Source organism: Conger conger, chromosome 3 (assembly GCF_963514075.1).
Source record: "Conger conger chromosome 3, fConCon1.1, whole genome shotgun sequence".
NCBI classification, from domain to species: Eukaryota; Metazoa; Chordata; class Actinopteri; order Anguilliformes; family Congridae; genus Conger; species Conger conger.
The window spans coordinates 65769463-65784210 of record NC_083762.1 but is presented as its reverse complement, the minus strand read 5'-3'; the positions used below and the strand labels follow the sequence as shown (position 1 = coordinate 65784210).

Below are 14748 nucleotides of genomic sequence, written 5' to 3'. Positions count from 1 at the left end.
GCAGCTAAAATTCTTTAGGATTTTGTGATTTGTTGATTGCTCCGTAGATGCCACTGATTGTTTACCAATGATTTTTTGCTGCGGTGGGATAGTGGATTGTTTACTGTTGTAATACTCGCCCTGGCCTCTAGGGGTCCTCGCCTGAACTCCAGACTACCCGCCCGCCAACCGGACCAGGGGCACGTGTTCTGTGTTAGGAAGATTTTTTGCTTTGGTACTTGCACATTTACAGTTACCTCATTTTTGCCATGTTTGTATTTGGAAGAAAAAAAAAAAGAAAAAAAGCTAATATATATTATATATAGGAAATGGTTCTTAATGCTATAATTTTTTCATTCCATTGGAATCATATTGTTTGTAGCATTTAACATATAACTAGTTATAGTGTATTATATATACATCTGTATACTGATTGAAATTTTTAAGATTTGTACTTTTTTTAAATGAAAGTTGCTAGTTCTGCTTTACCGAGTAGTGCAATCATATTTTTTTTAATTGTTGTGGCTGATTTGAGAGGGTTGTTCACTAATAAATGTATGATGTATACCAGTATAACCATGACTACTTGTTCTCATTAAAAACCATCATCATGAGATTTGCTGATCCTTCAGGAGTGTTAAGTATTTACTTTTAAATCTGAGTGTTCAGTATTTGTTCTTCCTCACAATTTCAGTAGTCACCTCTATAAATGGAGATGGAACAATATTGTTTTAAGGATAACATTGCATAACAGACTATTTGTTGGAATACGCTTTCCACAAACACTCGCATCAATCTAATCGACCACTGTGCACAGCATGGTTGCATGCAGTTTACTGACATTCAAGACGACTCCATTTTGGGACTTTGGCTACATTTGAAAAAGGGGTGGGTCCTCTTTAACTCGGTGGGTTGTGGGTTTGTTCAGTGTGGGAACTGCAGCTGTAGACCTCCAGGGCTAATGGCTCTTTGACCACAGAGCCTGGAAATAGACGGATGAGCCCCCCGGTGGAACATCAGGAGGCAGCCGGTTGCCTGGAGGACAGAAATGTTGAGGGCAGGATACAAAGACCAGCTGAAAGCCGCAGTGCTGAGAGTCTGTCTGTTTCTCCAAAGAGGCCTATTCCAGAACCTGGGGCTCCTTTACTTTATCCTTCCCGGTCTCCTTGTTCCTTGCCTGACCTGAAAATCGATAAGAGGTCTGGTATTTTTAAAAATTCCAATCCGTTAAATGTTCCTTCAAGGAGTTAGAAGCCAGGTGCTAGGAGGCTCCCTGACATTTGTTGAGTGCATCCTTCGTGTTGGCTTTGTCCCAGTTTTTCAAAGAATTGTCAGATAGTATAATTCTGATCCGGGTACCACAAGATCATGAATCCGATCAGTGGACCGAAACACTGGTTTGTTCCGTACAGGAGTCACTGAGCAGATTCAGACGATGCTCCTCTCCTGAGTCAGGTATTCACAGATGACTGTTAAAGGTCTGCTATGCAGGAGTGCAAACAGTTCCAGAGATCCAGGTTAGTGTGGGCTGTAGGCCTCACCCCGATGAGAAAACGCCATTCTCCACAATATCCCCACACCAAAACGTGTACCTCAGCAGTCAAATTATAGCATTAAATCCTTTGACTTCACCTCAAAACCAGCAACCAATTCCAACGCAGGGAGGGCAAACTCCTTAATCCTGCCTCACAAAATATCCCCCTTGTGAGGCTTAACCATTCGATCAAATGCATTGACCTATCAACAAAGTTCAGATAGGTCAATGCAGTTCTCCAGGACCAGACACCAGTAAGCTCCAAAATACAAAAATGTATCCACCTTTCCTCCACTATCCATAAGTATGGGGCTAGAAACCAGTATTGAGACACACCCTTTGAGGGGTGTAGCCCTTCAGCAGAGGAAGCGTACTGTGGAGAATAACACCGGACCCGGAGGGCCCTAAAGAGGGGGGCTGCCCTGGCCCGCTCACTGAACCAAAGGCAAAACTCCCCAAGGCTGGGCCAGCTGCTTGGGGTCGATCCCAGCGGTGATGGAACATCCTCCATATGCATTAGCAACATTACCTTTACGAGTATAGAAATGTACAGTAAGAGTGTGAACATAGGTCAAGTCCATATATTTCTCTTTTCCGTTGACTTAGCAGGATCAGGGTTTACAACACATGAAGCCTCATTCCACAAAGAAATGCTTTGCATAACCAGTAAGTTTAGCATAACCATTTTCTTTTATTATTGGTTTCCACATACCTACAAAAATATTAAAATCAATGGAGCTCCTTGAAACACAAACCTCTGGAAACGTGTAAACAACATCCAGAGCTCGAAACTAAATGTTATTTTCAATAAATAGAAAAAAAATGTAAAATGTTTTCATTTATAGTTGGAAAAATGACATCTTAACATGACCGGCCCATTCCGATATTAGAAGGGCAAAATAGGCATCTATGAGTTACCACAGGCACTCCCTAGGCACTGGAACTATGCTATGTAGGCTACAGCCACAGGTGAAAGCAGTCGCCACTTCTCTTCTTGTGTTTCTCAAATTTTAATAGTTTAAGAACGGCAAGCAGTCCGTTTCTTATATTACCAATAACACTCCTTTGGTCTTTTGATAACAAATACAATTACAGCAAACTTTAAATTTAATTTCTTTCCGTTCTAAAGAGGATATGGTCAATTTTTAGGCCGGAAACGACTTCATTATTATTAAATATCCAAGTCATCACTGTACAGGCAGTTCGCATCACACTCCTTGATGTGGGAAAAAAAAAAAAAGTTTTTTTATTTTTTTAATAATTTTTTTTAAAGTCCAGTCCTGGATGAGGTGGGAGGTTTCAGATAATATTTCACAAATAGGTCGGTACCACTGATCCCCAGTGCACAACAGGTGTATGACAAAAAACAAAATGGGCGCAGGGGTGGGGTGGGGGGGGGGGAATAAAAATATATATGCGTTTATATATATGATCCTCTCCATGAATACGACAGGTTTGGTAGGTGTCAATCATCCGTGAGGTCTTGCACGAATAGGACCTCGGAGCGGCTAAGCCCCGCCTCTTTGAGTGTCGGGGGCTGGGGCTCTTCCTCGGTGGGGAGACAGGGCAGGACGCGGCGTGGGAAGTTTGTCACTATCTGGAACTTCTCTGGAGTTTCCTTCAGGGAGAACAGGAAGTCGTGTATTACCTGTCAACAGGAGGGGGGGGGGGGGGGGGGAGAGGGTCAGAAGAGATTAAGAATCTTGTGGCAGTAGTTCTGCAGCTGTTCTCAAACATGTTTTTACATTTTTCAACGACACACATAAGAGAGGGACAGAAAGAGAGGCAGAGAGAATAAGCATGTGAGAGGGAGGATGAGGTAGTGGAAAAACTCCAGGAAAGAGAAAGTGACTATAACAGGAAGAGGGAGACGGGGAGGAAGAGAATGGTCAGTACCGTCAGAGACTGGGTGAAGAGGAACCGCCGCTCCACTCGGGAGTCGTTGGGCAGTTTGAAGACGATTTTGACGCCGTCTGGATCGTCTAGAGGTGGTTCCGGGGGAAGACATTCAGACTTGCGCTCCTTCTCCTCTTCCAGCGTCTGAAACCACAGGAACGTGCACCATTACATTTTACCGCAGGAATTTAGGCCCTGCGCTCAGGGCTACAAGGGTAGGGACTCATTCACAGGCACTCGAACCTTCAATCCCACTCCAACAGGTCAGTCTGTTTAACCAGTACTTCACACCTACAACAGAACTGGGTCCAGGTTAAGGGAAGGGAGGGGGGGGGGATTCTGCACTATGTACAGTGGGGACCAAAAATCTGAGATCACTACCAAGAATTGATCATTTTCATTATTTATCAAGGACAAATACAATTATGATACTCCGGCGATAGTTCTTATTCAATACATTACTTTTTAATGATGCAAGTAAACAAAAAGTGTGTAGGTATGTAGAAGGTCAAAAATAGTCCGTGGTGGGTCTGCCTTTCGCTTTGATTACCGCCTCCACTCTGCTTGCCATCGATTCCACCAACTTATGCAACACCTTCCATTTCATCCCAGCAGTCTCTCAGCACTTCCCATAGATTTGATGTAACCTGATGTTTGGCCTTTTCAGTCCTCAACTGCTCCCACAGATGTTCGATTGGGTTCAAGTCGGGTGACTTTGTGAGAATGCCAGCCTAAAATAATCTCCCCTTGTTCTCAACAATGTATTCTCGGATAAGCAGCGTAATTGGGAGTACCGTAATTGCATTACTCCTTGATAAATAACTGCCCATTGTCCGCTGTGGTCTGAAGACACATCTCCTCAGACTATTGACCAACTCTAACCCAGTGCTCTCACAGTGAGTGATTTGGTCGACCACTGGCCATAAGCCCACTCATTTTCTATGGAGCTGAGTGACGGCCAGCAACATGAGCAACTGGACAACTGAGTGACGAAAGTTGGCTGAAAATGGTTGCCCGTGGCTTAACTTTTGAGCTTGCTCTACCAAAATCAGTGACATAAGAGAGCAAGAGAGACTGATATTGCTAGCTAGTGAGATGGCAGTAAAAATAATTATCATCAGTATCATGACAACCTATACTTTAGCTTCTATAGTTATGACAAAAAATATGCCTTCGATACACTGTTGTGCCGTTATTTCTCTATTTAAAAATGTACCTGCACATGACCACCAAGAGGGAGCAATGCTAAGCTCTCGCCCTTCCCTCAGCCTAGTAAACCTGAGCAATCCATCAACCAAGTCGCTCACTGTGAGAACACAGGGCTACACGACGACTCTGCAGGGCAGTACCCCCAGTCTAGTATCACTTGTGTGTTGCACTTGTATGTTGATCTAGCACTTCCTTGTTGCACTTGTATGTTGATCTAGCAGTTCCTTGTTGCACTTGTATGTTGATCTAGCACTTCCTTGTTGCACTTGTATGTTGATCTAGCACTTCCTTGTTGCACTTGTATGTTGATCTAGCACTTCCTTGTTGATCTAGCACTTCCTTGTTGCACTTGTATGTTGATCTAGCACTTCCTTGTTGATCTAGCACTTCCTTGTTGCACTTGTATGTTGATCTAGCACTTCCTTGTTGCACTTGTACGTTGATCTAGCACTTCCTTGTTGCACTTGTACGTTGATCTAGCACTTCCTTGTTGCACTTGTATGTTGATCTAGCACTTCCTTGTTGCACTTGTATGTTGATCTAGCACTTCCGTGTTGCACTTGCTTCTTCATCTTGGTGTTGCAGCTCTTGTAATCACGCCTCACTTCTAGTTTATGATTTGCCACAACATTACTAACTCGGCCTATACTTATGTGAACTAGACTTGACGTTCGTGGCTATGGCTGAGTGAGACTCCATGAGAATTGTACCTTGTCTGACCTGTGTCCTGCAGTTCTTCTCATGACCTTCGGTATGCACTTAACTGTACGTTGCTTTGGACAAAAGCGTCTGCCAAATAAAATGTAATTAATGAAAACAAACAGGGCTCGGTAGTGTCCTCAGACTGAGTGAGAACGTGGGAACAGGCTCTTCTGGGACCTCCTGTGATATGCTGCAGGGCAGGCAGCAGGGCCCGGGTCAGGGAGGGAGGGTCAGGGGGGAGGTCAGGGGGGAGGTCAGGGGAGCGTCTCACCCGTCTCCGCCTCTCCTCGGCGAGGACGCTCTGGCGCGCTAGCTCCTCCTCCTGCCGACGCTGCTCCTGCTCCGCCCTCCTCTTGCGCTCCTTCTCCTGGTCAGCGCGGAGAGACTCCAGGTAGGCCTCATCCTGCTGCTGCCTCAACACCTGCGTCTGGTTCCTCTCCTCCCTGAGGAACACACACATGTAAGAACATGCAAGCCTATATCGGCAGGTATGGGACATAAGTGCATGCATTAATTAACCAGCGTTTAAGTCAGCAATTAATGCACTGCTGTGAAAACAAATCAGTTTTCAAAGTAATTCCCGTCTGCGTAGCTTGTTCTCCGAAAGCTTGTTTCTTTGAGTTTTCCGGTAGTTTCTTCCATTTTTCCAGCATTCAGGTAAAGCAGTAATTTGCGGCATTACACTAAACTCATTACAACGGATCTCTTAATGCAATTAACCATGGCTTCATCAGCTTGTTATGCATTTTTTTTAAATGCCAAAAGACACAGTGGATAAAGACAGAATTTGTTGGAAAACTGAGTCATCGTTTTCTCAGCGGATGACATCCGATGCTGGTATCCCCTGAAATTCCCTGAAATTCTCTTGAGCTCCACCCACATAGGGGTTCACAAATCCTCACTTGTCACTTGAAATTAAACTTCAATTCATTCCTCAACATGAAATTTTATTTACCCCAACACTGTAGCTGTAAACCCTTAACAGAGCTTGTTCCTGTAGACTAACTGTGCTTTGCTAAGTTAAGACCCGTCCCCTGTTGCGCACCTCTCTAGTCTCTCGGAGGTGAGGAAAGGCTGGTTGGCCTCCATGATGAAGGTGAGCTGGTTGATCAGGTCCTCGGGCTGGATGAGCCCCTCCAGCCTGCCCACGACTGTCATCTTCCTGTCCTTCAGCACGATCATAGCCAGGAAGGGGTAGGCATTCTCCCGCAGGGCCTGGGAGACTGAGAGAGGGCGCAATGTCACAGACCGCCACCAGAGGGCCACCGTGCTTAGAGCAGCACAGACAAGAGCTCTGGGAGAGAACAAGAGGATAACCCCCTGTGCACCACTGAGACTGAGACTGAGACTGAGACTGAGACTGAGACTGAGACTGAGACTGAGACTGAGACTGAGACTGAGACTGAGACTGAGACTGAGACTCAGACTCAGACTCAGACTCAGACTCAGACAGAGACTCAGACTGAGACTCAGACTGAGACTCAGACTGAGACTCAGACTGAGACTCAGACTCAGACTGAGACTCAGACTGAGACTCAGACTGAGACTCAGACTGAGACTCAGACTCAGACTCAGACTCAGACTCAGACTCAGACTCAGACTCAGACTCAGACTCAGACTCAGACTCCTATTTGGCTCAGATTCCTGTCCTCCAACAGCTCCATTCAAATGACATTACGGAGGCCATTACTAGCCGTGTCTATGAATCCTATTTTGATTCAGGCGGTGTTCTTTGGTATAAACCTCATCCTGGAAGTTGCTCAGAGCATAGGTACCTCTGTATCCTTCAGGCTTACTGGTGGAGCAAGCCCAGAATAGCATTCGGGTATTGATGAACGTCAGGACCTCCTCCGTGCACAATGTGTTCCTGGGGGGTGGAGAAGTGAGAGAAGAAGGGTGAAAGAGAGAACAATTAACTCTGCGCTCCTGCGCAAACAACATTTTCATTGCTAATTATGTTTTATGATAGGAAGGGATTTACAATGGTCTTGTAACAATGTTTTAACACAAAAATCTTACCTACTGTACCTTTAATGTCAAACGTAAGATTTAAGGGCAACTGTCAGGGTGGACTTTGAGGCACATTACTTGGGTAAGTAAATTAGCATGTTCAGTACACTGAGGGGAACTGACACCAAGCAAGTGGACTTGAAAAACATTTTACTCCACATAGTGTCTCCAATTTACCTGGTTTTTCCAAGTTGAATATTTGATCAGTTACTGGTACTTTTCAATGACGATGAAAATATTTTCAACAGCCTTCAAGTACCGTGAAAGAAGACATCCTGAGAGAGTCGCCTGCAAGCTGCGACACTGAACCTACCGGCAAAAATCATCGGTGTCCTGGTGGTCATCGCCGTGGAGGTACACCAACAGGAAACGCAGCTCGCGTTTGGCATCGTTCAGAGCCTGTGGCGGGGTGGGTACAATGCAGTTCACAAGCCATTCCCCTCAAAGCCCCCCCCCCCCCCCCCCCCCCAAAATATATACTCCATCAGTTAATCAACAACAAACAGGCAGGAAGAGGGAGTGGGTATAACCTGAGATCAAAGGATCAGCACTGCTGAGATTTAAGCCCTGCTCACTGGGCCACACAGAGCGCTCTCACCATCAAACAGCACCCTCAATAAGAGCCCGATTCACCACAGCACTTTATAAACAGGCCTATACCTGACTGCATGTGGGTCAATTCAGTTATGGGTAATTAAGGGGGGGGGGGGGGGGGGGGGGGGGGACCACAGATAGTTACATCTGATGTCCAATCAAACTATTATAATCAATTTATCTAATGGAACCCGAATGTCTTCGTTATAATCAGAATTATTTTGGCTGACGAGGAGCAATCAAAGGTAGTGCAAGATTAAAAACACAATGACAGGAATTGGCTGGTGGCGTCTGATCCTTAGTGCACTCATTCACCACGGACAGTGATCCAGATGGTTGAAGATGATCATCAGTTTAAAGGTAATGCTCTCCGCTCTGCTGGCTAAAGCACTCAAACCATTATAATTACATGAACCACAAAAATAGTGTGTGTGTGTCAGACATGTGTGGACACACACACCGTTTCTAAAGTAAAAAGGGAGAGCCCCCATGTGCTTCAAGAGAGTATACTAGGACTATACAGTGTTTAGAAATCAGAACAATACGCTAATAAGGACTGCTGACCCAGACAACTTCATAGGGACTAGCCGAAAATAAGGAATACTGGAGCACTTTTAGAGCAAAACACTGTTTAATGAAAACGGGGAAAGATTGACATCTACGACATCTTCAAGTCAAGAGTGTTTCTAAAGTATTGGTCACCTGGCTGTACGTCCCCTGGTAGAAGACGGGATGGGATCGTCCGTATTTCTCCTGAAAGATGTGAATGAAGGAAACGACATCACCCACGGGGTCCGTCACACGCCCCCGGGGGTCCGGCCGTATGAAGCTCAGGGCAAACCTGGGAAAAGACAACAGGTCACCCTGCTACCTGGAAATGCTAAATATTACAACTAGTGATTCTATAGACTGTAAACTATACAACAGGTCACCCTGCAACCTGGAAATGCTAAATAGTACAACTGGTCATTCTATAGACTGTAAACTATACAACAGGTCACCCTGCTACCTGGAAATGCTAAATATTACAACTGGTCTGGAAACTATACAACATGTCACCCTGCAACCAGGAAATCCTAAATATTACAACTGGTCTGGAAACTAAACGAGTCATTCTGCACACTGGAAATTCACCATGCATAATTCAATCACCCCTGCTTATAAACACACTGGCCAAGACAATGAATCACTGAAAACTGGGAGCACTGCTACCAATAAACCAATTCTGCCTACAGGAAATGGATATCTGGAGACAAAATTGCTTTCCTTACCTGAATATGTCCAGTAGTGTGTAGTATGTAAATCTAAATGGGAGCATTATTAAATAGTAACTCCATCCTAGCAACCCCTGGAGGAGAGAAAAAATAAAATAAAATTTGATATAGGACAATTTTCAGTTGACAGGACAGTGCTGATTTTTATTAACTTTTTCAGAAACATTCACCTTGTGGAAAAAAAAGACAGTGTATAAATCCCAGCATAGAATGACTGGCTCTAGCTGTAGCTGTCCAACAGGGAGGCAAAACAGATGTTTCGGGAATGATACTCCCAGTATACTGCTCCCTATTAAATAGAGCGGTGAAAGCTAAATAGTGGAGAACTACGTAGCGTTGAAGTTTAGGTTCAAAGTATGGTTTAAATGCATAGCAATGTACTAAATACGATGGGATTTCAGTTCGTAAAAAGTCTTGTTTTGCATTTTTTGCGCACCGGCTAAAACAGTCTCCCATAAAGCTTTCCCTTTCATAGTGACATTTCCACAAATGGACCATTCTAATGCCACGACAGTGTGTCTGTATTCATTTCTTGTTCAGACTCCTGAAATTTAAAAAATCCTTAACTGGCATGATTCCAACTCATAAACTTGATTACAAAAAGGATACATTCCTGTAATGAGTAGCCTATGGATGGCAACCTGCAACCGATGTCAAGTGCAATTGGGGAAAAAAAAAATGTTTTTGTATGTCCCATAAAACTGCCCAGCCGAGGATAGATAACGTCAACTTGGTAGTTGGATTTGGTACACAAACCAGGCAGTCATAACTAGGTTATTTTAAAAAGGTAATGAAAAGCTGCATGCCAATCATTTGCTGATGATATGGAGCCTTGTAATTGTGGCTGCTTTATGTACTTATATGAAGTTGTTTTTCCTGCCGTCGATGATGAAATGCGCTAGCGTAGCATTTAGCAGTATTCCAGAAATGCAATTCAGCGGGACATCCACTTTACCTCCCCATAGCGGGAACAGTTTTCACGGACAGAAATGCATTCTGACAAAGTTCTAAGCCTAACAAGTGGTTCTTTGAATTAATCTGAAATGGAGTATATAAAAGGTGTTTTTGCCTAACCCTAACCTCAGACTGCATGAACATCATCATATGCAACAGCCCCGTAGATTCATTTCTACACTGCCATGACTGTGCATAAACTGAAACACACCGGCCATCGGGCCTGCTGATAAGGAGGCCTCATCACGTTGAGTTTGTTTAATTGATTGTTTTTCTGGCAAATGTTTTCAGAAAACTGGAATTTCTGTTGTCTTCTATCAGTTGCAACACTCTCGCATACTTGACAATCAATCATCTGAATGCACTGTGGAGGGTTGTCACTTTAGCAATGTCACGCTCTTCATTTGAAAGCTATGCCAAAATGCCTTTCTGGTCCAATCACAAAGATAAGAGCGGTTTATGAAGTGGGGGAGTCCCAGATGATTTGGTTTTACTTCAGCTGCAGTTTCAGGCCCAGAACAATTTCCCAATGTCAACGTTCTACATTTTTTGATGACTAAAATGGAGACCGCTGTGGTGAAAAACACCTATCCTCTTGTAGCAAAGGAACTTTCGAAAAATATTTTTAGGTTGTAGCGGTACATTGTCAAGACAAATAATTATCTCCAAATAACACAGTGAGAATGAAAAGAAGGAAAGTAAAGGAGATGGATGGACGGACAGACAGAAACAGAGGGATCACTCACGCTGGGCTGTGTCCTGGAGACGATATAGCTATAGACTCTGTGGTCGGCCGTGTTGACCTGCAGGGGTCTGGTTGGCGGGGGGTTGAACACGCTGGGAACACCTTCCTGTTCGTTCAGCCTGTCCTGCACAGCTGCCTGCAGCACACATACCAGTCAGACGCTGCCCACAGTCCAATCTCACCATGGGGCTGGGCTTGTGAACCCTCCCTCCCAGGCATCTGTTCCCCAGATCAGAGTTCCCACACTAACGTCCCCATACGTCCTATCCAAGCCTTCTCAAAATATATAGCATTTAAAGACCAGCGCAATAAAAAAGTTAAAATGGTGTCATAATTCCGTCATTCAATTCAATAAATTTCATGTCTGTGATGTTATTTGTCTAAATTTGAGGGATTTAAAAGATCTCCAAAGAACATGGAATGGAAACCCAGCAGGACTCAGGAGCAAGCTCTGTGGCCCTGTACTGAACACACACGGTGCCCACGGGCAACACAAGGGTCCCCAAATGCGGTCAGGAAGCACTTGGTAAGCAGGTGTCTGAAGCAGGTCGTTGAGTTTTGCGAGGAGGATGGGTGTGTTTGTTACAATCAGGGCCAGCATCAAAGAACAATGCATAAACTCCTGCCAACCGAGTTTTAACTCAGAAGATTCCTGCTGCAGGGTTAGTCCTCTCAAATTCTGTTTTAAAAATAAGTTTCATACCATTATTGTACCAAAATGTTCTTAATTATATTAGTGCAATAACAATTTCCTAAAGCCTAAATGCTTGTTGCAGAAGATATGAAGTTACATATTTAATTACACATTGTGCCCACAACCAAAACATTGTTGAGATTTGGGCAGTAGAGCAAATGAGACAGGGAGATGGTTAAAGTCAGTAAAACATCTCAATCACCAACAGTATGGCAACGGAGTTTAACAAGGCCACGCAGGTCTCAGGTCCTGGGGATTTGAACAAATGTTGAATACGTCTCTTTGAACCACTGACAGTCCAAATAGGGATGAAAATTGGTCAAGGGCATTCCTAATAACCTGGTGAATGAGGAATAGTCACAATGCGCAGACACTGTAGCCTTCTATGATCAGGGCTGAGTTGTCCTGCAGACACTGTGGCCCTATGTGATCAGGGCTGAGTTGCCCTGCAGACGCTATGACCCTCTAGAATCAGGGCTGAGCTATCCAGAAAACACTGGGGACCTCTAGAACCAGGCTGAGGTGCCTGAAGATATTGTGGCCCTCTATGATCAGGGCTTAGTTGCCATGCAGACACTAGCCCTCTATGATCAGGGTTGAGTTGCCCAGTAAACACTGCGGCCCTACCTGATTAGCACTGCAGGCACTGTGATACTTGCGGACGACATTGGCTCAGGTGGTAAGAGCAATCGGAGTGTTGCCGGTTTGATCCCACCCCGTGTGTGTCAAAGTGTCCCTGAGCAACACACCTATCCCTCAAATGACGAGCTGCCTGGTGCCTTGCATGGCAGCTAATCGCCTTTGGTGTGTGAGTGTCTGTATGAATGGATGAATGAAAAAGCATAAATTGTTCAGTGCTTTGGATAAAGGCGCTATATAAATTTACCATCCAGAACTAAGGTTGAGAATTGGGATAATTTTAGGTGGGGGGAATTTTTACCTCAATGTTCCAGTTATGCTGTTCTAACGTGCGACGACATTGGTCCATGGATTCTAGGCCCGTTAGGTCCTGAGGGGAAAGGGGGGCAAACGAACACATTACAGAAACAGACACACTGATTTGACTGAGTTTCATTTTGACAAAACTATGTACAAAACGGCAGGTCGGATGGGACGGTAGTTAATGGCTGGTCGCATTTCTCATTAGGAAATTCAGCCACCATTATCTGACTAACAGGCTTGTTGTTGGTTAAACATCCAGCTAGCTGGCCGCTTTGCGAACAATTGATCTGGTTTTCGCAGTATTTCCGAGGGGCTGCGCACGCGCTTGCTAATGGGTACAAGGGCAATAATGACTGTAAGCTACGTTAGCTAGCAAGCAAAACCACTTAGCTAACGTTACTGAAAAAAATTAAAAAATAAAATAAATTTCACGCCACTCAATTAGACAGCTAACAAAACAAGACAGCCCTGTTGATTAGCTAACTAAAAGTGTTTAACATTAAATTGCCATGATGAGGCTAGGCATAGTAAAACGCTAGCCTATAGAATGCATGGTGAATTCCTGAGTCACAGTAATGCCAAATGGAAGTTGTCGACACCAAGTCGAGCAGTTATAACATCGAAATAATTCACTCTTTGGAACAAATATGGTCGCTAGATTCTGTAACTAGCTAGTTACATTGTCCAGTTAACTAGCAATTATCTAGAGCAAAACAAAGTTATCTCTCTAGCTAGATACCTTTTGAAGTTTTACCAATCCCCTGTCTCCTGTTAGCGATAGCTAGCTAGCTAACGTTGGCGACCTAGCTAGATGCTAATAACGACAGCTGAACCGTTTATCAAAAAAACACACCATCATTGCATTCCAAGATATTTGGTACTGACTTTTAAAACATTTCCCGATGTAAATACTAAACTAGTGAGAAATGCATGGCTACATGATCATCACCTGAAACTGTAGTAGTTTCTCAGTCTGCGCCTGAGATAATTCCTGTTCCTCTGGCGCCGCCATCTTGCCTCACCAATCCCCTAACGGGAGAGCGAGACAGCAGCGGAAGTGACGTTCAGCGTCAAACGGACGGGGCTGATGGAAACTGAAGCAAAGATAATTGATTCTTACCAGAATTTTGACACAGGTGTACACAGGGATTTAATGGAAAAGTGTAGCTATTCAGGCATGACACTTGCCAAACATCTGCAGAGATCCTGCACATAACATTCACATGGAGACAGAGTGTTTTTTTTTTTTTTTTTTTTTTACACATCTTGCCATTTTCTGGCTTTTTTTATTAATTAATTAAACTTATTTCCACTGTTTGTAATCAAACAATTCATATTTGGTCAAAGTGCAGATTCTCAGCCTTTATTAAACCAAATTTTTATACATTTTGGTTTCAACATGTAGTAATTACAGCACTTTGTATTTACTAAATGGCTGGTTCAGTAATTGCTGTTTTAAACAAATTTTACTTTAATCCTCACTTCCTCGACACATACCACTTAGCACTGTAAGGGTAATAATAAAAAGGCTTAAAACATATGGAATGGTTGCAAACTTGCCAGGAAGAGCATGCAAGTGCATATTATCCCCATGGATGGTAAGGAAGATGGTGAGGGAGGCCATAAGTAACTGAAGGATTGCAGTTTAGGAATTGCAGAGATTCGTTGTGTCTTGGGGTCACTAAGTCAAAAAAAAAAAAAAAGAATTAAATGGCATTACCATACCAACAAACTCTTTGGAAGGGTGACTCAAAGACGGCCCTTACTGAGCACAATAAACACAATGAAACATATAAAACATCATTGGAATTATGACTGGAAGAGAGAATTTAACATTTTGGCCATAGACACCATCAACATGTGTGGTGGCAAAATGGAATGCATACAAGAAGAAGCACCTCATACCTTCTGGTTTTTTTTCATCCATTAAAGGATAATGAAAGCCACATGAGGCCGATAACATAATAATTACCCGAAAAAAACTGTGCTGTTTTATAAGGCAAGACAATTCCCACTGAAAAAAGTTCCATTGCTAATTGAGTGAAATCAGTTGGTTGCCATTTTCTGACAACGTGGAAACCTGAAAACACCTGGCGTAGCCAGGATAAAATCTGCACAGCTGTTTGGCCCCTGAGTAAGGCCCTTAACCCTGCATTGCTCCTGGGGGGATGCTTAGTTTTATCAACTGTATGTCCCTTTAGATAAAATCGTCAGC

The 14748-nt window shown here is 43.8% G+C and overlaps 1 protein-coding gene across 1 annotated transcript; it reads right to left on the bottom strand.

Moving 5' to 3' along the window:
• Positions 1 to 2184: 2184 nt before the first annotated feature.
• Positions 2185 to 14537, bottom strand: faf2 (Fas associated factor family member 2). Its single transcript, XM_061237057.1, has 13 exons — positions 14439 to 14537; positions 14094 to 14214; positions 13483 to 13627; positions 12532 to 12600; positions 10899 to 11033; positions 9196 to 9272; positions 8627 to 8765; positions 7644 to 7729; positions 7096 to 7187; positions 6366 to 6543; positions 5592 to 5763; positions 3410 to 3553; positions 2185 to 3161 (listed from the first exon to the last, which is right to left on the bottom strand). The coding sequence occupies exons 3-13, from the start codon at positions 13543 to 13545 to the stop codon at positions 2979 to 2981; spliced, it is 1338 nt and encodes a 445-aa protein (XP_061093041.1). The 5' UTR covers positions 13546 to 13627; positions 14094 to 14214; positions 14439 to 14537; the 3' UTR covers positions 2185 to 2978.
• Positions 14538 to 14748: the final 211 nt, after the last annotated feature.